Raw genomic sequence first — 22,692 nt, 5'->3', positions numbered from 1 at the left:
GAAAGACCTCTATAACTTGGCACCAAATTCTTACCTGCTTAGTTAATTCAATAAACATTTATTGTGTGCCTATTATATGTAGATCATTACACCTGGGCTGTGGTCATATAAAAATAACATATAAAAATAAGTGCATTCCAGTTTTGCTCGCAAGGAACTTATAACTTAAAGTCAAGGAGAGGCAAATAAAAAGTAATCATAATATGCCATTTTTTTAGCGCTATTTCTGTAGATGTAGCTCGTGTTGCAATCACTTCCTCCTGGAATGGCCTTCCCCTGTCTGACTCTTATCTTAAACTGCTGAAATTCCACACAAGTGCCCCAAGCCTCTTCTCACACATGGAGCTGGGGCTCTAGCTGGCTTTCACGGTCATGATCACATCTTACCCTCTGGTAGAGCGACGATTCCTATCCATTTTTCTCTTCCTTAAAAATCCAATTTTTAAGTTTCTTGAGTGCACAGCTCAACCCTTATTTATTTTTCTATCAATGGCAGACCCGGAGATAACAGGAGATAACACACTGTGTACACATGAGTTAATAAACCTTTGTTGGATAAGGAAGAAAAATGGGAGCTTTATTTGACTAACGTTATGTTTTCCTGTCCCCAAAGTTCAAAGCTTATGCCTTGTGGTATTTTCCACTTGGCATTTCTTCATGGCAAAGCCTATCCTACACTGGCTACCATCTATAATTATTTTAAATAGTCATTTTGCAATTTTTCTCAATTTTGTCAATTGCCTACTCACTGTGATACAGACGACAGGATACCCAGACACAGGTCCAGCACTATCTTTAGCTCTGGAAGTGTCATCATACATCAGTAATGACACAATTTGAGGGACAGAAGGAAAAGTGACGTCTGCCATGCTGTTCATTTCTTCTATATACACAATGGCTTTGGTGACCTACAGGGAAAAGATAATTACCTTTGATTATTAAAATATTTGGCTCTAGGAGCTTCTATTGTACGGTATGATACCTATGATGCTTGGCACATCCCTGGCGTCACAGTGATGAGAACTGTCACACGCAGGGCCCCTGCAGAGTGACAGGCCCTATGTGGTTTGTTCTGGGTGATTCTGGCACCTTGGCCATATCTGCTGGCACCAGGGGAGGGTGCATGAGCCCAGGGCAGCCGGGGTTGGCCGGTGGTTCACGAGGTATTTGGGTTCTATTTTTCCTCTCCAAATCGTGATGATCGCGGCTGAATCTGTCTTGGGTTGAGACACGGAAGACCCATGAAAGGGCCAATTAGTTGCTAGTGGGAAAAAAGCTGAGCCACAGGCTGAAATAAGGCAGATCCTCGGGGTCATGTGATAGCATGGCCATGCTGACGCGGATGCCAGTGAAAAGCGAGGCTTTAAATGAGCAGAGACCAGAAGCACAGCCTGAAGCCCAGGCAGAGCGTGATGCCAGGACACCCTGCCGATAAATTTGCCTTAGCTCCTGAAGAACCTTCTGATATCTTCTATATCACAGTTTCCAAATCCATATTCACCTGTGGATTTGTAAAAGCAGCTGTTGTCCCTTGAAGTGACCTGAATGAATCTCCGTTCCTTTCACCCCAAAGAGTTTAATGCAATGCTCCATAAAAATAGCAATAATCATTTTTAATGTGATCAAGGGTTATAAAAAATATATACGTGGGAAAGGTTTTCGGCCCATACTTCTTGAATTTTCAATATGACTTAAAAAAAAGCCAGGCACTGTAGCAGAAATACCATCAAGCAGGAAAGCTTATAAAATGATAACAAATACTGAAGGGAAGAAATCTGCCCAATTTGATTTTGTACTAATAGTAAATCAAACAATCAAAGAAACGGTAAATTTAAGCATAGACATTACAAACATTGGTCTGTGCCTAAAATTATTCAGTTGTAGAGATTAAAGTTCAAATGTCAACATTCTGTGGAAATTATGCGTATCTTGAAGAAAATTGGTCGGTGACACAATTTAAGTGAAATGAACACAGAAAACCAGTATTAGGACCATAACATTTTGGTCACTGAGGCTCCGGACATCAATTTGCTAAAGCTAAGATGAGCGGTGGGAATTTTGAGGGACAGCAAACTGTGACGTGGATTGAAATGTACATTTTAATGAGCTGCAGCACTGAATTTACAGTCTTCTCTTTATGTGGAGACGATGCTCTCTTTCTGGAAATGAATCTCAAATTCAATGGCTGCCGACTGAAATGGAAAGGCTAAATGGGCAGACGTGGGGCTCAGTGACTGTAGTCTCTGAGTTTCTCTACACATGACTTTTCAAAGGAAGAGTAATAGGAGCAACATTTATTTCTGAGGTGAAAAGCGGATTATGCACATCTCCTTTATACGAGGCTTGCACAAAATTCCATTAGTCTACTGTATACCATGTGAGGCGTATATGCATTTTCCCCGATTAAAGTGCAAGCCCTGAATTTGTATCCGCATTCTCTTACCTGAGTCTCTGCAATCATGTTCTCATCGGGTTTTAGGTGAACAGTGAAGGCCTCTCTCATTTCTCTGATCCCATCGAAGATTACTTCAATGTTAACAAGATGCTCCGTTTCTCCCTCCTTAAACTCAATTTCTACAAATGCAGAATCACAGATTGAAGTCCTTTACACACGAATATGTGAAATTTTTGTCAAGCTTTTTTGACAGTGACTCACAATGAGGAAAAACACTTCACACTGTGGCCCAGTGTGTGTGTGTGTGTGTGTGTGTGTGTGTGTATGAATAAAATGGAATCACAAGTTTGAAAACATCATTTATTTTTACTTCAGGTCTTGCACTTCAATGTTTTCCATTCTATTCAATTTCATCCAAATAAAATTCTAATCAGAAGCTACTATATTTGTTTGTTGGCCCACAGTCTGAAAAAACACAGAGTAACGGAACAGAAGATCACCAGTTCTAATACTGAGGCGTAACCAGAAAAACGGACTTCTTGGTTCCAGAATTTCTGAGCCAATAGGATCCAAGTTAAGTGACTAATTTTACAAATATTATGAACTGTGAACAGCACTTGCATTAAGTATGTATGGATAATATAAGGTGGATATAAAATTGTTGAGCTTTTTAATATTGTATCAAATTATATTTTAAGAAGACTTTTTTCTGTTGTTGGCGTTAATCTTGGAAACTTAGAAAATTCTTTTTGAGAGATGCGAATGGTATTCTTCCCCTCAATCCTGCCCTCACTAAAAACAAATTTGTTTCATTGTCATGAAAATGAAACCCAGTTATGAGAATCCTTTTAAAAAATTATTCATTTCAAAATTCTTAAAACGTTAAAAATTAATTGATTTTACTGAACTCAAGAGTCAGCAGCTACCCATATCATGAGACTTGGATAAATGACTTTGTTGGTTTTCCTGTACCTTTTGAGAAACTGGCTCAGAAGAGAAATAAAAAGTTTAATGCATATCATTCCAATTAGAGAAGACAGCAGATGCTGTTTCCGACGTAACTGAAGTTCAACCATTAGAACTCTAAATTACAAATCCTTTAAAGTGTGGCAGAGGAAAATGTGTCTCCAATGTGTGTTTCTTCTGCTACTTCTATTTTTTTATAAATTATGAAAAAGATTTTTTTCTTTAAAATTGAGTTAGTAAGCCAGATCCCTCTAAAATGAGTTCTGTTTCTATATATAGCCATCTTCCACATTAGCCTTAGCGTGTTCTTTGAGTCTATTAGTCTTGGGTTTCTCAGACCCTGAGAGAATTTAGGGTTCTTGTTCCAGAGGATGAAAAGAGCTGATCATCTCTGGCCCATCAATTTGTTTGGTCTGACTCCTGTGACATTTCATTATAAGATTAGTTTTTGAAACCAAAAATATCTGGGGATTGCATAGAAAAATACAGATTTTTTTTTTAAGTTCTTTTGCACTTTCCTGCTTGGCAAAAGTCAGCTGGCTATGATGGTGCCGGCTTTTCCCAGCAGGGAATGGACTTTATGGTTCAGTAACGCCTCCAACGTGTCATTTTCCCTCCTACGTCACTTGCTTCACTCTTTTCATCACTTGTTTTAGCCCTTATATAAGCAGTCGAGTTTTATAACATCCAGAGCTACAGAAACCCAATTTCTAAGAAGTTAAAAACTTAAGTATTTCTTTTAAATATTTAAATGACTGTTTTCTCACCGTACACTTGCTAGATGATAGGTAAGTTTCCTCGATGACTCAATTACTTTAGTCTTTATCTGTCACTTTTGACATTTTTAGCGCAAAAAAAGTTTCAATTTTTCTTCTATGTTTGTTATTTCTGTTTGTTCATTAGGGACTGGCCTCAATTTTGACCACAGGGGGAGAAATTAGAATATGGGTTAGAAGAGATGACATTTTAATCGGAAGCTTTAGAAACAGCATGTTTACAATGGGATAAAAGAGGCACAAGCTGATTCACTGATATTTAACCTTTTTCTGACTTCATAGGTCAGTTTACTACAGAGGTATAGTTTTATTTCTGCTTCAGCAAAAAAATTTGTTTTGTTTCCTTGAAAAACATTTTCTGTTAAAGGTCACATTCTCCATCTTTAGAAGGTGTTTCCTTTATGTAAAATCTGCTTATTTACAGAAAAAAGACTTATTTTAGATTTTTATAATTTTGTATCTAACCAGTTTTTTTCTTCTCCTTTTGGGTTGTATGTGATTTATTTCAAATATAATATAATATAATATAATATATATTTAAAATATAAATATATCATTCTTTGCAAAGAGAAACTTCTGAGGATAACTTTGAAGCCTTACAGTAGTCAAACATTTACCATATATGCAAGGAAAACAAGCTTTTTGGTAGAGGATGCTTTTTTTTTTCCTATTGTCTTCATCAACTTTATTACTGACTCAGAAATCATTGTCCATCATTTTCCAACCTTCTTCATTTCAAAAGTTAGGAGATCAAGGTGAATGCCTGATGCCGTATGATCAAGAACTAAAGATTGGGGACGCCCGGGTGGCTCAGTCGGTTAAGTGTCCGACTTCGGCTCAGGTCATGATCTCATGGCTCATGGGTTGGATCCTCGAATCTGGCTCTCTGCTGTCACAGCAGTGCTCCCTTGGATCCTCTGTCTCTTTCTCTGCCCCTCCCCCCCACATCAAGAATAAATAAAAACATTAAAAAAAAGAACTAAAGATTGTTGGTAGCAACAGGTAGGATACTAGAAACAATGCGGATAAGTAGAACGCCACATGATTCACAAACTTACCTTTGACAAAGAAATCAATTTATAGCTATTCTGTCAGCAAATAGCTTATAAAAAGAGAGAGAAGAGCTGATTTGTTTTAATTACTCATAAAAATAAATGGTGAAATGGTCCAAAAATTTGAAGACAGAGAGGGGTGGATGAAAAGCATCCATTACGAAATCCTAAGGCCTGGAAAATTCATGGTCTCTTTGGTTGGTATTTCACCGGCCTTTTTCTGCCCTTCATTAACACAAAATTTTGTAGCTTGAAGTTTTAGATTGTTGGTGTTCTATAAACTAAAAAACTATCTCAGCTACCATGCATATTTTCATCGTACTAGAATATTCTAGAATCGAACTTAGTTAGTATCTGATTATCATAATAAAGGTAACACCTATTAAAAGTAAAAGTAGACTTAGAACATAAAGTCATTTGGTCTATTCACAACTTCTTCCCTAAGTCCTCACACATAAACCCTGTAAGTCAAAAAGGAAAATTCTGGAACTAAATTCCACTGCCTTTGTTTTTCTGGAAGAGATTAATGTAAAGGGGTATGTCTATTTTTGTTTCAGTTGGATATTTCTCTTCATTTTCTCAAGGGCACCAGTGCCAATAAATAGTGTGAGCACCACCCACCTGGAGGCAGGCCCTGGGAACGCCCGTACCTTCTGACACAGGGTGATAGTCTTCTCCAGAGGTGGCTGATCCATCCTTGGTGTGGACTCTCACGATGGAAACCTTCGAAGTATCTCCTTGGCGAATCACTGGAATTTTTATAACCACCGACTGTCCTGGTTCTTTGGGTTCACTGACACTAAATTTGGTTTCTCCAAATTTAATGATGGCCTCTAAAATTGTGAGAAATGTGGATAAATTAAAATGTAAGGGGAATACTTTTTCTTCATTTCTAATGTTTCTTTCCATATGGGAAGAACTTAATTAGTATTACACTCCTGGCATCTCTCCGTCCCCTCACCCATAATTATTGGTGAGTGGGTTAAGAGAAACTGAGTGTGTGAAGTCCAGCTCCTTCCTTGGGAATTAACCAGCCCCAGAGACCATGTACTCTGGGTGGCCTCTATGTGCCATAAGTCTTACAGGAGTGGGTCTCTGAGAAAACTGATAATAAATTTTCTCACTGAGGGAGAAACTGCTGGTCCAGGGCTATCTCTGCCAGGTGGGAGGTATGAACATTCAAAATTCGGCATTATATATAAACCATATTCTCCAACATCAACTTTCAATTTTAATGGTTGATTTGGCTCCCCATTCGTCTTACTCTTTTCCCCTATTTCTCAATTGCTTTAAAACCTTAGTCAGAAAGAGGCGGGTGGTACCTGAGTGGCTCAGTCGGTTAACCATCTGACTCTTGATTTCAGCTCAAGTCATGATCTCATGGTTCCTGGGATCAAGCCCCGCATCAGGCTCTGTGCTGACAGAGTAGACCCTGCTTGCTTGGGATTCCCTCTCTCCCTCTCTCTCTCCCCCTATCCCGCTCATGCTCACTTTCTTCCTCTCCCTCAAAATAAGTAAATAAACATTAACAAAAAGCAAGAGGGGGTTATTTACTGAGCCACCAAAATTATCAACGTAGAGGGATTTCAATTTCCAAATTACAGCTGAACACAAGAAATAACGTCTTACTATCAGCATCATCTTGGATCCTTATCAGAGTTTCATTTTGTTCCCCGACCGCAGCCCCGAAGGGGGAGTTGCTGTGTGGGGTGCCAAGAACCAGGCGGAGCTCCTCTACCTCCTCATAGAGTTTGTCGTCCATCAGTTCAAGGACACAAGGCTTTTCAGTCTCACCTGGCACAGTGATAACGACAGCACGTCAGTTACATCCCATCCCATCCCAATCCCATCCCAGGCCCTAAAGGACACGTGGGCTACTAGAATACAAGCACCGTAAGGGCAAGGATGTTGTTTTCCCTGCTATACTGACAGGGCGAAGAACAGTATCCGGCATGCCATAAGCCTCCAATAAATATTTGCTGAATGAATGATTAAATGTTTGAACATATGCAACGAGAGCTCCTACTTGTATGGGAAATTTCTTTAATGTCTGTTTTTAAGTTCCGTCGCTCATCTTAGAAAACGAGGATAATGAGCAAATACCAATTTTAGGTATGAATTTCTTGCATCACGATCAGGAAGCAAATTTAGCAGCCTTGTACCGGACGGTCAGAGTTAATGTGACCACAGTGCTAGTTTCTAGTACAATTACGGGATCAAAGTGATCAAACATTTTGAGGCTCTGAATTCACATTAAACGTGTGACATCTGTTTCCTCTCCTCTCTATCGTTTGAACCCTATCTCCCAACAGTGGGAGATATCTATACAGCATATCTATACAGCTGATATGCCCCTGGGTAAACAATACAGCACATCACTGGAAACTAATTAATAAATTAATACGACATGAAAAAGACATTCGTTCAATCTGTGACAGCCTACTCTGCCTTATTCACACGGTGCACGTAAAACCACGCCATAAGCTTGTGGAAGTCAGGGACATGTATTTTCCTGGTACGTATTTCTCATCAAAAACTCGGCTTCCTCAAATTCCACAGAAAAATGTCAGGCCCAGCCTTACCAGGGAGGAACGTGATGATGGAGCCATCAGTGTTTGGACGTTCCTCAAAGTCCGCCATCACCTGTGCAGACCCCTGGCGTGTGTAGCATCTCACTGAAGACCTGTAGTGAATGTCTCCATTCCTGTGGATCATTGCGACTATCTGCCCATCATTTTCGTTGCCAATATACACCCGTTCTTTGAATTGCATCTTAGGCACTGCAAAAACAAATGGGCATCAGGATCAAAGTGGACAGAGATCTCCTTGAGGAAAACGGCATTTCAGAGAACCTGGCTTAGTGGCAAGAATAATGGAACGGAAGTGAGAACTGAATTCCAGTTTCCACGCAGTCACTTGACAATGTTTTGGCGTTAAGCAAACCACTTAAATAAATGAAGTGTTTTGATTTCTCTTATCTGTGAAATTCTGCTCTGCCCATTCCACGGAGTAGGGAGATGCAGTGAAATGGTAAAAAAAATAGATAAAACCAGAGACTTTGAGATATCTGTATTTATATATGTTGCTTAATCATGAGCTTTTCAGAATTACTGAAATTTCTGGGTAATTTCTGAATTATCTGTGAATAACACTCAATATTGTGTATATAATTACAAGCGGAGTTTACCCAGACTATGTGAGAAAAGTTGATAATGAATATAGTATTATATATGTGTATGTATATATGTATATAATATATATATATAATATATATGTGTATACACATATACATATATATGTGTGTATATATATGTATATAATATATATGTATATATGTATTAATATATGTATATATATTATATACATATATATGTATATATATTATATACATATATATATATACACATATATACCGTTTTTGATCCTGAATATTATGTATATATTTTAAGTGATACCTATGATGGGTGAATTAAACATAGGCCTCATTAACAATAGGCTACATTCTTCCAAGCAACGCCACGATCACCATGGTTGAAACTTATTCAAAACTCCCTCATGAGGATGTGTCAGAGAGCCTTACCATGTGTCCAGCAGCTGCATGACTTAGAACTATAGTTTTGGCACCTCATTAGGGAAGTTTCAAGTGTCTAGAGATGATAGAAGTCTTGTGTTGAGAAGTGGGAAAAGACCATTACATTCAAGGGTCTGTGCAACCCCATGTGGTTCCATCAAGATACTGATGACAATCTCACTTCGTTTTTTTAAATTTGGAAAGAAGACTAAAAGTTTTCTTCTGAGACTACCTAATTTTAACAAAATGGTCAGAAGGAGAAAGGAAGACATGGTCAGATAGGGTACTGTTATGGGTCGAATTGCATCCCCTCCAAATTCATAGGTTGAAGTCCTATAACCCACACAATCTGAAAATGTGACTTTCTTTGAGGATATGGTCTTTACAGAGGTAATCAAGTAAAAATTAGGTCGTGAGAATGGATTCTAATTGACTAGAATTGGTGTCTTTATAAGCAGGGGAAATTTAGACACAGTGACATACATAGAAGATAATGTAAAGGCACATAAGGACAAGATGGGTATCTATAAGCTAAAGAAGAGGCATGGAACAGATCCTTCCCACACAGCCCTCGGAACAAACTAACCTTGCCGACATCTTGATTTTGGATTTCTAGCCTCCAGAACTGTGAGACAAGAAATTGTGGAGTCTATAGTACTTTCTTATGGCCGCCCTAGCAGACTTCTACAGGTATGCGAACCCCAGTTCATCATTTTACTTAACAAGTATATAAACTCTAGCCTATCATTTTACTCATCATTGTCAATTAATAAACACTCACAATCTGAGACAGAATCATTTATGGACACTGTGGCTTTGCTGGGCTCGCCAAGGGCAGCGTTCATCGGCATGCGAAGCACCAGTTCAAATTTCTCAATTCCCTCCAGCACTGGTTGCCCGAGATCGTCCAGGATGGTAACACGAACAGTCTGCATGTTGACTCCAGGTGCAAAATCTAAATTACGGCTGATTCCCACATAGTCGGTTCCAGCTAGACGAGTAACAAAAGAATGATTCAGTCAGGGACTGACTAAATTAAACAAGATTATGAGATGCAAATTATGTAGACCTATTTGTGATTCTTTAAAAAAAATATATAGACCAGTATTACATTGCAAAACGTACATTTAATGAAATGCAAAAGGTTAGTATCATATAGGTTTTTGAGCTAGCAGAACAAAGACCAGGTTCTGAACTTTATTTTCTTTATGTCTAATGAGCTATTTTAGCGTTGGTTACATAATTCTTCTGTTTTTATTTTAGAATTCTCGAATAGAGCTAATAAAATTCAGGTCTGAGTTAATCAGCACATCAATCATATATATGATTATCGTAAAATTACCTACGAAATACATGCATTCAAAGTTTGTTAACATCAGCTAAATATCTATATTTTCCAAAGCTACAAGAAAATATCCTACTTAGGTGTGTGTTTGTCTGTTGGTTAAAGCAACATTTCAGATATAAGCTTTTGTCCCTCTCACTCTACCCACACTCGCCCCAGGAAAAGAGAGCAGCCAGCTTTTATTCTCAAAGACATATCTGGTCTTTGGCTTCTTATTTTTCAGACCATGGGGTGCAAACCTAGTGTCAACACCTCAATTTATGTCTAAAATAGTTACAAACAAAACTGTCCGTCAATCTTTAGGGAATTCATAAAGGCTGAGAGTGGGTGACAAGGTTTCCATATTATTGCTTCTTTGTTTTCATACCTTCTGTTCTCCTAACCCTCATTTTATAATTCTCTCTACCTCTGAATATGCAACTGTGAGTGTATATGCCCTTAATTCATTTTTTTGAAACCTCCATCCAAATGTCCTTGTGGTTCTTCCAGTATTTTTCTTTTCCTCTGCTTCATCTTTAATTTTCATCTTTCTCCGATTTGAATTTTTTCTTAAAAAATGATGAATTCAGGGAATCAAATACTTCCTGGACACTGACTACATGCAAAGTATTATGCTGTTTCCACTACATTAAAAAGGTTAAAACTTCAGTGTGACTTTTAAAATGATATGGTCCCTGCTTGCTTTGTGGGATGAGTGTGTGATGCGTGCGTGATGTACGTGTGTGTGTGCACACGAGAAAGACAGAGTGTGTATTGTTGGCAACTTAGAAGAAGAAACAAAGGACATTCTTAATCCTATGCTTACCCTAAACTCTATGATCAACTCTTTGGAGATGTACATTCCAGAATAAAAGTAAGCATGGACCAGGTAGGGTAGCTTATATACTGAAGCATGGAAAAGCCTTTCGGATATGAAGTATTTATGGGGACATCTGGTTAAAAGGAGGAGGGAACCAGGTCGGAGATGCACATCTTCAAGATACTTACCCTTCATTAGATTTCTGTGAGAGTGGCTGGAAAGATCATTCTTGTGCACACTGATGCCGTAATATGCAATGATGTTAGATTTGCAAAGTGTAAATCTAATGAATTAGAATCTAATGAATTAGAGAACCAATTCATGCAAAGAAGGCATTAGAATTTAGTCTTTGAGTTCTGTGTTTGTAACGAAGCCTCTGATTTGTGGCTTTAAAATATTTTTTTAAATGTTTATTTATTTTTTGAGAGAGAGAGAGAGAGAGACAGAGTGTGAGCAAGAGAGAGGCAGAGAGAGACAGAGACACAGAATCTGAAGCAGGATCCAGGTTCTGAGCCGTCAGCACAGAGCCTGACGCGGGGCTCGAACCCACGAACCGTGAGGTCATGACCTGAGCTGAAGTCGGATGCTTAACGGACTGAGCCACCCAGGCACCCCTGATTTGTGGCTTTTAAATGTATTTTCTCACAATAATAAAGAGAGCCTAGACTTATCTCCTATATAATAATAATTTCAGAAAAAGTTCCATTCATCCAGACTGCTTTAGTAGGAATGCAGTATTTTAGCTTTAAAGTCTTTTGCTTCATGGTGAGTTGAATACTGTAGAGCAATCGAAAGAGCTGCCATAGGAAACTGCTCACCATCAGCAGAGGGGGGATCTGTTTTCCGAGACCTCACGGTGACACTGGAAGGCTTGGACAGGTCTGTGCCCGTCCTCCACACCCGCACTTCCACGTAGCCGGCGCTCTCGTCCACGGAGTACTCGACATCGCCGAAATAGAAGACGGGTTCTGTTAAGAATGAGGCAGTGCCCTTTAGATTATTTGTATTTTTTTCCGTATCAATCCTTACCGACAGAATTCCAGACAAGAGAAAGCTTTATTGAACTGACTCCCTTAGATCAGATTTTCTCCTTTCGGTAAGAGAACATCTCTTTAATCTGTTGATTTATATAGTTTTCAGGGCGACAAGCCTTTGTTGAAAAAGAAAAAAAAAATTATGGTTAAGTGCCTAATGGAACGTTCTCATCTTGAGGCTCGAATTACTTTGTCCCCCATATGTGGGATTATAAATGGCTTCTAAATGTATTTCCTGGAAGGTTAGCTAGTAAAATAACCCCCAAATGAAACAAAACACATGAGCTGAATTGTTGTAAGTTTGGTTAGACGGCTCAGTGTATCATCTTTTCCCAAGCCTTCAGCCCGGAGACTAGTTGCATTATGACATTTTCTGGTCCATTACATTTGGTCATAATCTGGTGTAACTGGGTCTATCATGACCACTGCAGAGTTAGCACGTACTGGCATAATTGGACTAAATATATATGATTACCCACCCTGAAGACTTCAGGAAGACCACTATAGGTTACCTGTAACTCTGTAGGTAGAGTGGGGTGCCGTAAGCCAACTGAAGTTCCACTAGAAAAATAATCTCATACCAAGGTATTAGTCTTAAATATGTATGAAAATGATGTGACTTAGGTCATTAAGGTAAGACGCATGCTCTGAAGACTCTGTATTTTTCTCTGGTTTTGGTGATGAATTGATCTAATCATCATTCTCTGTGTGATTCTGCTTGTGACCAACAGTTTACCTTGGGAGACAGCTGACACAAGTCTGAGGAACAGCGAGAGATAGCTGAATAATGAAGAACACTGAGAGATCATTGGTGTTCTGACTTGTAAAAAAACTTACTTTGAAATATTTATAGGTCATAGGAAGGTACAGAAATTATAGGGTATATACTTACTCACTGTGAGCTTATTTTAGAATCAAACTTTGACAAAGATAAATGAATTGAGTGTAGACACAGAATAATAAGATTTGAGACATTTTAGTCATTTGTGTCTGGTTTTATAAGTCTCAAAAGGACTGAGTCTAGAAGGTCATAGGGCTCATCAGTGTTCCTTAAAACACAAGACCATTAAAGAGCTGACCGCCATGTTTCCAAGCATCTAACTGAATTACTAAACACCCAATAATCAAGCAAAACCCTACAATCATGGCTTACAGCCAAAGGAAATCCATTTTGTGTTTTTAACTTAAGCATAAATTCTTTATTTCTCTGACCCAAATAAATTACCTTTGTTAAAACCAGAAAATAGGGGCGCCTGGGTGGCTCAGTCGGTTGAGCGGCCGACTTCGGCTCAGGTCATGATCTCGCGGTCCGTGAGTTCAAGCCCCGCGTCAGGCTCTGTGCTGACAGCTCAGAGCCTGGAGCCCGTTTCCGATTCTGTGCCTCCCTCTCTTTGACCCTCCCCCATTCATGCTCTGTCTCTCTCTGTCTCAAAAATAAACATTAAAAAAAATTTTTTTTTAAAAAACAGAAAATAATGTTTTTCTTCGTTTCTTCATGTGGGGGGAGGGGCATACTTATGCAAGTTCCCCTGAACTTTTGGATAATACAAAACCAGCCTTGGACATTTTGTTTGCATATTTTGGTTCAGGGGGTGATACATCTGCCCAGGGCATACTTTACCTCCTTCTCATCCTTCCACAACTTGGATGGTGTTAGGACAAGTGAGTGTGTGTGTACATGCAGGTGTTATCTTATTAACCTCAGTCAAGGCAGACCTCAAATACAAGCCAATAAATTCCTTACATTTCTCACACCTAAGTAGGGGCCAAAGGTGAAGACAGTCTGAAAATGCTTATTCTGACCGAATGGCCAAACCAGGCACATCTGTGTTTGTATGTATGTTTTATGGAGGTCTGATCATCCATATCCAATGTGATCTCTCTGTCTCACATGGCTGGCAAACCATACCATCATACAAACTAGGTTTCCAAGTTAAGGGAGAGAGCTGTGAAATGCAGTGGTGGGGGGGTGTTCCTATTAAATAACAGCATCTCTCATCTTCCATCCCCCTCTCCCTCGTGGATATTGACTAGAAGTGGAACAGATTAAATCATGTGAGGGAGTCTGACTGTTAAACACAAAATGGGCTACATATCAGAGGCAAACTGCTGTTCTGCATGTGTGTGTTCAGACTCATTTCGTCTACAATATGTTGTTATGTGACGGTTTAATGCAGAGTTCATATAAGGAAAAACTGAATGAGTCCTATGTAGCACTCTGAAAATCATCCAACTTGTCAATCAGAGTGAAGATTAATGATAACAGTTACCCTATTAGAAAACGAATCACATGTCTGACACATGTTTTATAGGCATGTGTGTGTGGTGTGTGTGGCAGAGATGAAGAGCGAGGGATGGGAGGTCCTGGTCCATGCAACAAGCAATAAGTAATATGATTTATGTGAACGGTACAAACCATATTATCACAATTGCTTATCGTACAGTACGGTGTTCCCTCCAGCAGGAAGAAATTGGGCAAATGGAAAAAGGTTTTAACCTTAAATCTCACAATTTTACTACAGTAGCCCACAGAAGGCATTAGAAAAGGTATTTATTTCCTTAAAATTAGTTTTGTGAAAATCAGTAGATTTATTTACGTGATTTCTTTCCCTCTCTGTGCTTCATTGATGATAATTGGAAAACGGATCTATTAATCAATTGCAATCATTGCAGTTAAAGTATAAAGTGATTAATACAATAAGCTTAAAACACATTCAATAGTTATTATAAGAGAAAAATTCTTGTGAACTGCCTAGTTTTTTTTTTTTTTTTTAATTTTTTTTTTCAACGTTTATTTATTTTTGGGACAGAGAGAGACAGAGCATGAACAGGGGAGGGGCAGAGAGAGAGGGAGACACAGAGTCGGAAACAGGCTCCAGGCTCTGAGCCATCAGCCCAGAGCCCGACGCGGGGCTCGAACTCACAGACCGCGAGATCGTGACCTGGCTGAAGTCGGACGCTTAACCGACTGCGCCACCCAGGCGCCCCGAACTGCCTAGTTTTTTAGGATATGAATAAAAATGAGTGGCTAGACATTAGTACCTCTCTATCTTTTCAGTGTAGTTGGATGAGAACTGAAAAGAATAATTGTTATTGCTATTTCAAGTTCTCAATACCTTGTAAAAAACTTCCACAATTTAAATATTGTTTATAACTGTTACCATTTGGACCGAATCTCATATATTAATAAAGGAGTTAAAAAATCCTTCAAGCAGTGAGTTGAGTTATAATCACTCAAGATAAATGGCAAGATGTTCCTGGAACATTTTAATGCATAGATAATAAGCAAGAAAAAGGATGCAAAGAATCAACAAATGAAGATTGTCAACAGCTGAAGGATACCTACACAAAATCCAGAAGAAGTGCTTGTCCTGGAAAATTACTATCATTTATAAGTAAGATTTTAACTCCCCTATCTTTGGCATGTTTTGTTTGCATGTTTTATTTCTAGGAGCTTGGTTTCCCTTAAAAGTTAACTGCAAGGGGGCACTTGGGTGGCTCAGTTGATTAAGCATCCAACTCTTGGTTTCGGCTCAGGTCATGATCTCATGGTTTCATGAGTTCAAGCCCCACATCGGGCTCAGTGCTGACAGTGCGGAGCCTGCTTGAGATTCTCTCTCTCTCTCTCTCTGCCCCTCCCCTGTTCACACTGTCTCTGTTTCTCTTAAAAATAAATAAATTAATTTAAAACAAAAAAAAGGTTAACTACAGATCTTTGTCTATTAGTTTAGTAAAGGCCCACATTATGTCTTCACGTACTGTAAAAAAGCTTACTTATTCTGTAATCAGATCTTAAATAGACACTGTGCTGAGTAAGGTCATAGTCTTAATGGAAAAAAACAGTGAGTGGCTGATATTATTACGTGGAATGAGAGAATAATCAAATAAAGCCACATATCCCACAGCCCACACCCCAAAATATAAAACAATTATTCCCCATCAGTCCAGCACCCACAGGTGACCCTCCAGAATACATATTTATTCCCTCTCCAGTGAAAGGTAAGCGGAGTGTGTGAGCAGTGCAAGGGAGGTTTTAAATTGGTCTAGTGAAATAGTGTGAAATTTATAAAGGAAGTCAAACCATTCTCTGTATCCTTTGTGGTGTTACGTTTTTAAGTAAAAGAGCACAGATGAAGGTATTGAAGATCACAGGAGAGTCTATTTTAGCTCACCGAACAATAACATGCTCATAAAAAATTTATCTTAAAAAAATTAACACGCTTTTCAAGGTTGAGGATACTTTTGTCACGAACAGCACAGATAGGATCATGTCTGTTTCTTACAAAAGTAGTTGATGAGGAGGCCTGGCAAGCCAGCCAACAGAGACAAAGGGAAAATAACTCAGGTTCTTCTCCACAGGGAAAAAGTAAACTTTTTTTTTTTTTTTTTTTTTTTTGCTAAGTCTGTGGTATCTAGATTGATGTTTACAATTACATTGTGTCTCACGAGATGAAAGAAATAGGTGCCAGTAGTAATTGCTATCTGGGGCCAAACCTTATTTACTCACGTGTACATGGACCCATGTCAAGTGAGCTTTGTAGTTCTAACCAACATGTTTGCTCAGAACTGAGCAAAACAAACGCTTTCATGCTGTCTTTTGGTTGAGTGCTGAAAACAATACAAAGAAACCTCCCCAAATTGTTTCCAACTCGGGTCTCTCTCTTCTGAGCTCTGGACCCTGACAACTGGCTGCCTCAACCTGCACTCAACCCCGTGCACCTCAAGGCAAGCTTCTGAACAGTCAGCAGAGTCACCTCCACCGCCTGCTCGTGGGTTCTCTTGGTCTCAGGTGCCACTTCCCCAGATTCCGCCAGCCCAGCTGCCATTTTAATTTCCCCAACGGCCACTTAACCAGGCTCTTAACCAAAAAGGTCATCCCTCAGAGCAGATTTCAGCATGGTAAGCCAGCTACAGAAAATCTGTCACTAGTCACTACTCTTTGCTACGCTACCCTCATAGTTTTGCACATTCTTTTCTCCCTCCTCATGGGGATAACCTCTGCTCCTTTCAGGCTTCTGCTTGGAAGTTACTTGTGCTGGGAAGCATCCTGTCTTCGCCATCAAATCCCCCACTGTCTCCACAGTTGACGTCTGTCTCTGAGTTCTCCAAGGGGAAGAATTAAGCCTCCTTTATTCACTGGCATTTCTCCAACACTTAATGTTATCAACGCTTGGCAGTAGGTGCTCAACCAACATTTGTATGGAGTGAATGAACATCAGTAAAATTGGATTATTGGTTTTCAGACCAAATGAATCAATACATCTTTGTGGTCGGTCAGTGAGAAGACGACATTTCTAGCACCAGGTGAGTGGGAGGTTTAAAAAGCCTCTGAAGAAGGAGCAAGTGGTGGTCTTTGCAGTAAAATGACTTGGTTAGGGCCACCTTTTAGATCTGGAGGAAGTCCAAGGGGAAAGGAAACTGAGTCACAATGAACACACAGAGAAGGTAAAGAGAATTCCCATTTACTCTCTGACTGACCCCTTCCCATATTGCACCAGTGTTTTTAAAAACCCTTACAGTTGCCAGCCATCTGCATCTTGTTTTAGCTCTTTTCAGTGTCTTTAACAAATAATGACTATTTGTTGAATATCCCACTAATTGGTTTGAATTCAATATCTTCATCCTCACAATCACCCTATGTGGTATGTGCCGTACTTGTCTTGTTTTCACAGGTAAGGAAACTAAGGATTAAGGAGATTAAGAGACTTGTCCAAAGTCACACAAGAAGGAAATGGTGGATGCCTAGACAAAGCCTAAGCTCTGAACTAACTTAACTAAGGAAGACAGGAGTCATAATACAAAAGGTTTTCAAGCACCGAATGATGTATGGAGGTGTTGGATCACTATATTGTACCCCTGAAACTAATATAATACCCTATAGTAAGTATACTGGAATAAAAAAAAAAGGTTTTCATAAGATTTTGAGGTATAAGATTTTTACCAAGCAATTCACTATATGGAGTTTATCATATAGAAATACTAACGTAAGCGTGTAGAGATTCCTATGCAAGAATGTTTATTGTACTCCATTTGTATCAGGGTGCAATTGGAAACAATTCTCAAATCTATCAGAAGTGGACTGATTAAATAAATGATAGTTCATTTGTAAAATGAAATACCAGGCTATGAAGGTGATTTTACGTTCTTTCTTAAAAAATTTTTTCTTTTAGGTAAAAAAGCTAGTGGAGACATTTACATCTGCTTAAAGGCAGCTTTGTGATTTTGTATCTTATATTCTCTAATCTAGCAGTAATGATAGATTAAAAATGAAAGGTAATATGCCATTTCTTTTTGGTAGCTTTGAAGATTTTCCCCTTTATTGTTAGCATACTTGATAAGGAAAAGGAGAGCTGTGCTCAAACAAGATAAACATCTCTGTGAACTAAAAAGGTAACAGAACATCACAGTGGTGAGTGGGGCCAAAGTGAACGGTTCTGCTCGTCTCTGAAGTCTGGAGACAGGCTGTAAATCAACATTTGAGTCATAGAAACCGAGCGAAAACATAATTCAAAAGTGAGGGCAAAATATAGGTATTTCTTAGGCAACCAAGATGAAGAGGTTTTACTCCTTTATAGATGCATGCTGAGACATTGCTAAAAGCACACAAGAAAATAAATAAATTCAAAGGGAAAAACCTTACAAGCAAGAACCAACAAAATATGTTGGTAAATCCTATTAATTACAGGCGTGAATAATAATCATACGTTACATTCTTCTATAGCAATATTAACTAAAGTCCAAATATGATTTAAAGCAAAATCATTAATAAAAGAGGAACTCTGTATATGAAAAGACAGTTCACCAAGTTTATATAATAATTTCAAATTTGTATTGAAATACATAAAGCAAATATTGACGGGATTACAGGAAAACATTGACTAATCTACAATTATAGAGGGTTCTTTAATTGCACAACTCAGAAAATGATAGATGAGTCAGAAAAATTTGTAGAAATATTGAAAAAAAATCACAATGTAATCTTTGCCTAATGTATGTATGTATCCCTGCTCCCCAAAAGATCGGTATCCAAAATAAATTAAAACTCCCATAAATCTATAACAAAAATTCTAATAGCAAATGGAAATACTGGATTATATATAAACATATATACATATATGTGTGTGTGTATATTAGACTTTTTATATATACACACACACACATATATATTATAAAGTTATATAAACATTTAAGTGTCAGAAGAGGAAACTTCCGTTGTCATAATGCAAGTAACCTTAAAATGGGCCATTATTTAATACTCGTAAGGTTAGCAAAACCTAAACAGTTCAACAGGATGAGAAAACAGACATTGTCAGATACTGCTGGTGGGAGTACAAACAGATTCAATCACTTTAGAGAGATTTCGCAACATCTCGTAAAATGGAAATTGTGCATCCAGCATGAGCCATCAATTCTACCGTTTGGTAAATATCCTACAAAAATTCTGCACATGGATACACAGAAACATTTGCAAGTATGTTTAATGCAACATTATTCATACTTAAAAACCAAGGGGAAAACCCAAATGTCCCTGAGTAAAGGAATGGACAATTAAAACTCATGTAAATGGAATGGCTAAGTTGTATACCTGAAACTAAGGTAACATTGTATATCAACCATACTAAAACAAAACAAAACTAAACAAAAACCAAGAAGCCCAAACCTCATCTAAATGCATCAAAATAGCAGATCTTGAAAAGACTGTGCTAATTAAAACAACAACAACAAAACAACAACAACAAAGTTGTAAGATATACAAACCCAATTCATGATCGTTGCTGCTTTGGGAGGCAATGGTAGTTGAAGACCAGAGGGGTCTTCCATTTTATGAAAAGTGTTTGATTCCTTTAAAAGATCTCAAGCAACTATGAAAAACGGTAGCCATTAGTTTTAGACAGAGTGCATGTTATGCTGTATTATTTTTTACATTTCTGTAATAAAAAGTCTTCCATGGTAGATACAGAATGGTACGCGTAACACGATTCATCTTATTAAAATGTATGTGTGTATTGTTAATGCACAGAAAAACAAGAAAGAATATACGTCAAGCTGCTAACTGGTTATTTCCTAAGGATGGGATTATGAGGAAATCTGATGTCCTTTGCTATACGTTTCTTTGTTCTTTTTTTTAACGTTTATTTATTTTTGAGAGACAGAGAGAGATAGAGTATGAATGGATGAGGAGCAGAGAAAGACGGAGACACAGAATCCGAAGCAGGCTCCAGTCTCTGAGCTGTCAGCATAGAGCCCGACGTGGGGCTCAAATCCACGGATCACGAGATCATGACCTGAGCAGAAGTCAGATGCTTAACGGATTGAGCCACCCAGGCACCCCTGCTATACATTTCTTACATACATTAATTTATAGTACACCTTTTATTTTTTTCAAGTTGCATCCATTATTTTGTAAATAAGAAAAACAAGGAGGAGAAAAAACCTGATGAACTTTCTCCTATAAATAACATTTTCAAAAAATTAGTTTTAAATAATTTTGACTGGGCCTTTCTGTACTTTTCTTTCAAGAAATACTTTCAATATATAAACATAAATTCTTAAGAATGACCTCATATCTAGTCTTTAAAAAGCATTTCAAAATTCTTGTTGAAAAATAAAGTTCAAATGTGTATTTAAGGGGAAAGCTTAGGAGTATGTATCAGTTTAAAGGCATGTTTTGACATTTCTTTTTCTTGCCAACTATAATTTTCTCAGAGAGAATAAAGAAAAGTCAGTACATGTCTAGAATGTTGATAATTTAAGGACTGAATCTTCCCAAGATTTCAGCTGAGAATACATGGTGAGCCTTTTTCTAAAATGATAATGTTATCAGAGATTTTACTGACAATCTAGTTTCACTCCAAAACTCTGATTTTGTCTTTTCCAGGGTCTATATAAGTTTAAAATAAAATTTAAGTGTTATGGTCATCTGAGTTTTCCACCATCTAGTAGCATTTGAAAAAGTCTTCCTGAATGCCTTTTACTTAACAAATATTGTTGAGCATCCTGCCTTCTAGGAGAGTGGTTTTTTTGGGTAACTTTTTATTTTTGTTTCTTTTTTTTTTTTAAATTTTTTTTTTTCCAACGTTTATTTACTTTTGGGACAGAGAGAGACAGAGCATGAACGGGGGAGGGGCAGAGAGAGAGGGAGACACAGAATCGGAAACAGGGTCCAGGCTCCGAGCCATCAGCCCAGAGCCCGACGCGGGGCTCGAACTCCCGGACCGCGAGATCGTGACCTGGCTGAAGTCGGACGCTTAACCGACTGCGCCACCCAGGCGCCCCATATTTTTGTTTCTATTCTAAATGATATATTGCATAAACAGAAAGGGGAAGGAAAACTGGTCATGACCCACTAATTGATTTCTCAACTCAAGGGGTTGCAATTTACAATGTCCTAAACACTCCTCTTTATGCGTGGCAATGTTTCCTACAGGTGGTCACAAATCTGTATTGCAAGACCCTAGGTGGAGGCGGGGGGGGGGTGCAGTTTAAATGTAAATTCTGGGGGTCTCACCTTAAATTGACAAAATCAAAATCTCAAAAAGTTTAAACTGTCCTAGGTGAACTGCATGCATATTCCAGTCTGATAAACTCAGTCAAGAGGATGGTGGGTGGCATTGCGGGGGTGGTGAGGGGTGCAGCAACTGTACCAGAAGACAGGAGCTGTGGTTCAGAGGTTCTCGAAGGTGTGCTGGAGGCAGCAGGACAGCACCCCCGAGAAGACAAAGGTGAGCGTGTGGGCTGAGCAGGTGTTGACAGCAGCGAAAAGGAAGGACATCTCAGAAGGATGAGGAGGAGGAAAGACCTGAGCATGTGTGGTGGGTTAAACAGAGGTGTGGCTCAAGTATATGGAGTTCCCGAGAGGGCAAATGATGAGGGCCAAGGCTGAGGTCAGAGCCGGTGGTGGCTGTGCCGCATTCTTGCATAACAGGCCAAGAACTATGGAAAACGGGCAGCCCCTGATCATTTGCAAGCGGAAGCAACACAGAACATGATTTGCAAAAGGGACCCCAGTGGATTGAGGGCAGCAGGGAGATGGTAGAGGCTGGGGAACAGTTAGGAAACTACAATGGAGGGAAGAGTTAGTGAGGTCTGAAAGTGGGGAAATGGAGAATTCAGATTCAAGAAGGGCTTCAAAAACAGAGTGGCCATGCTCTGTGATCAGTCAAACGTGGCAGGCAGTAGGAAGTGGATGAGTAGGGCTTTCTGGCTTGGTCAACAGGCCAGCTTTTAATTGTGAAGGATATTCACGTCATTCACAATGCCTTTGCCAACTGATTGTTCTATTATTCTCCCTACTTTCATTCGCTATCCTTCTCGACACTCTTGGATGCTACATTTCTTCAAAAACTATATATCAGCGTGCTCCTATTCACGTCTGATCCTTCCTTTAGGGCAGATGAAAATTCCCGGTTATTTGTGGTGAAGAAGCCAGATGAGAGCATCCTCTAGATTTTCACAGAGATGATATATTTAATTAAACCTAAAGTTATGAGTGCTAGGGTTATCAGAGGCTCTTGACAAACACTAATCATTATTTCCATTACATAATACAGATACTTTCTAATCATATGTATATTGTGACATCTAAAACCGATGTAATCGTAAATACTAGACAACGAAATGATAGATTACGTATGTGAAAAAGGATATTTAATTACAGCATATGTGTGATAGAAAAAGATCTGCCAACGACCTACATGTTCATCAATCAGGGGTTGTTAAGTATGTTATAGCCACACTGAGGAATACTACGTAGC

At 38.7% G+C, this 22,692-nt stretch overlaps 1 protein-coding gene across 1 annotated transcript in view; it reads right to left on the bottom strand.

Moving 5' to 3' along the window:
- FREM2 (FRAS1 related extracellular matrix 2) overlaps positions 1-22,692 on the bottom strand; it is a 167,530-nt gene that overhangs the window by 25,980 nt on the left and 118,858 nt on the right. Inside the window, exons 7-13 of the mRNA XM_043577721.1 lie at positions 11,723-11,872; positions 9,542-9,751; positions 7,772-7,969; positions 6,819-6,983; positions 5,840-6,022; positions 2,444-2,574; positions 750-908 (exon numbers count right to left, since the gene is read on the bottom strand). Of these exons, the coding sequence (XP_043433656.1) occupies positions 750-908; positions 2,444-2,574; positions 5,840-6,022; positions 6,819-6,983; positions 7,772-7,969; positions 9,542-9,751; positions 11,723-11,872 (1,196 nt within the window). The remainder of the gene's footprint in view (positions 1-749; positions 909-2,443; positions 2,575-5,839; positions 6,023-6,818; positions 6,984-7,771; positions 7,970-9,541; positions 9,752-11,722; positions 11,873-22,692) is intronic.

The sequence above is a fragment of the Prionailurus bengalensis genome, chromosome A1 (genome assembly GCF_016509475.1).
Source record: "Prionailurus bengalensis isolate Pbe53 chromosome A1, Fcat_Pben_1.1_paternal_pri, whole genome shotgun sequence".
Classification (NCBI taxonomy): Eukaryota; Metazoa; Chordata; class Mammalia; order Carnivora; family Felidae; genus Prionailurus; species Prionailurus bengalensis.
Note: the sequence above shows the minus strand (reverse complement) of the source record. Positions and strands in the feature narration are given on the sequence as shown.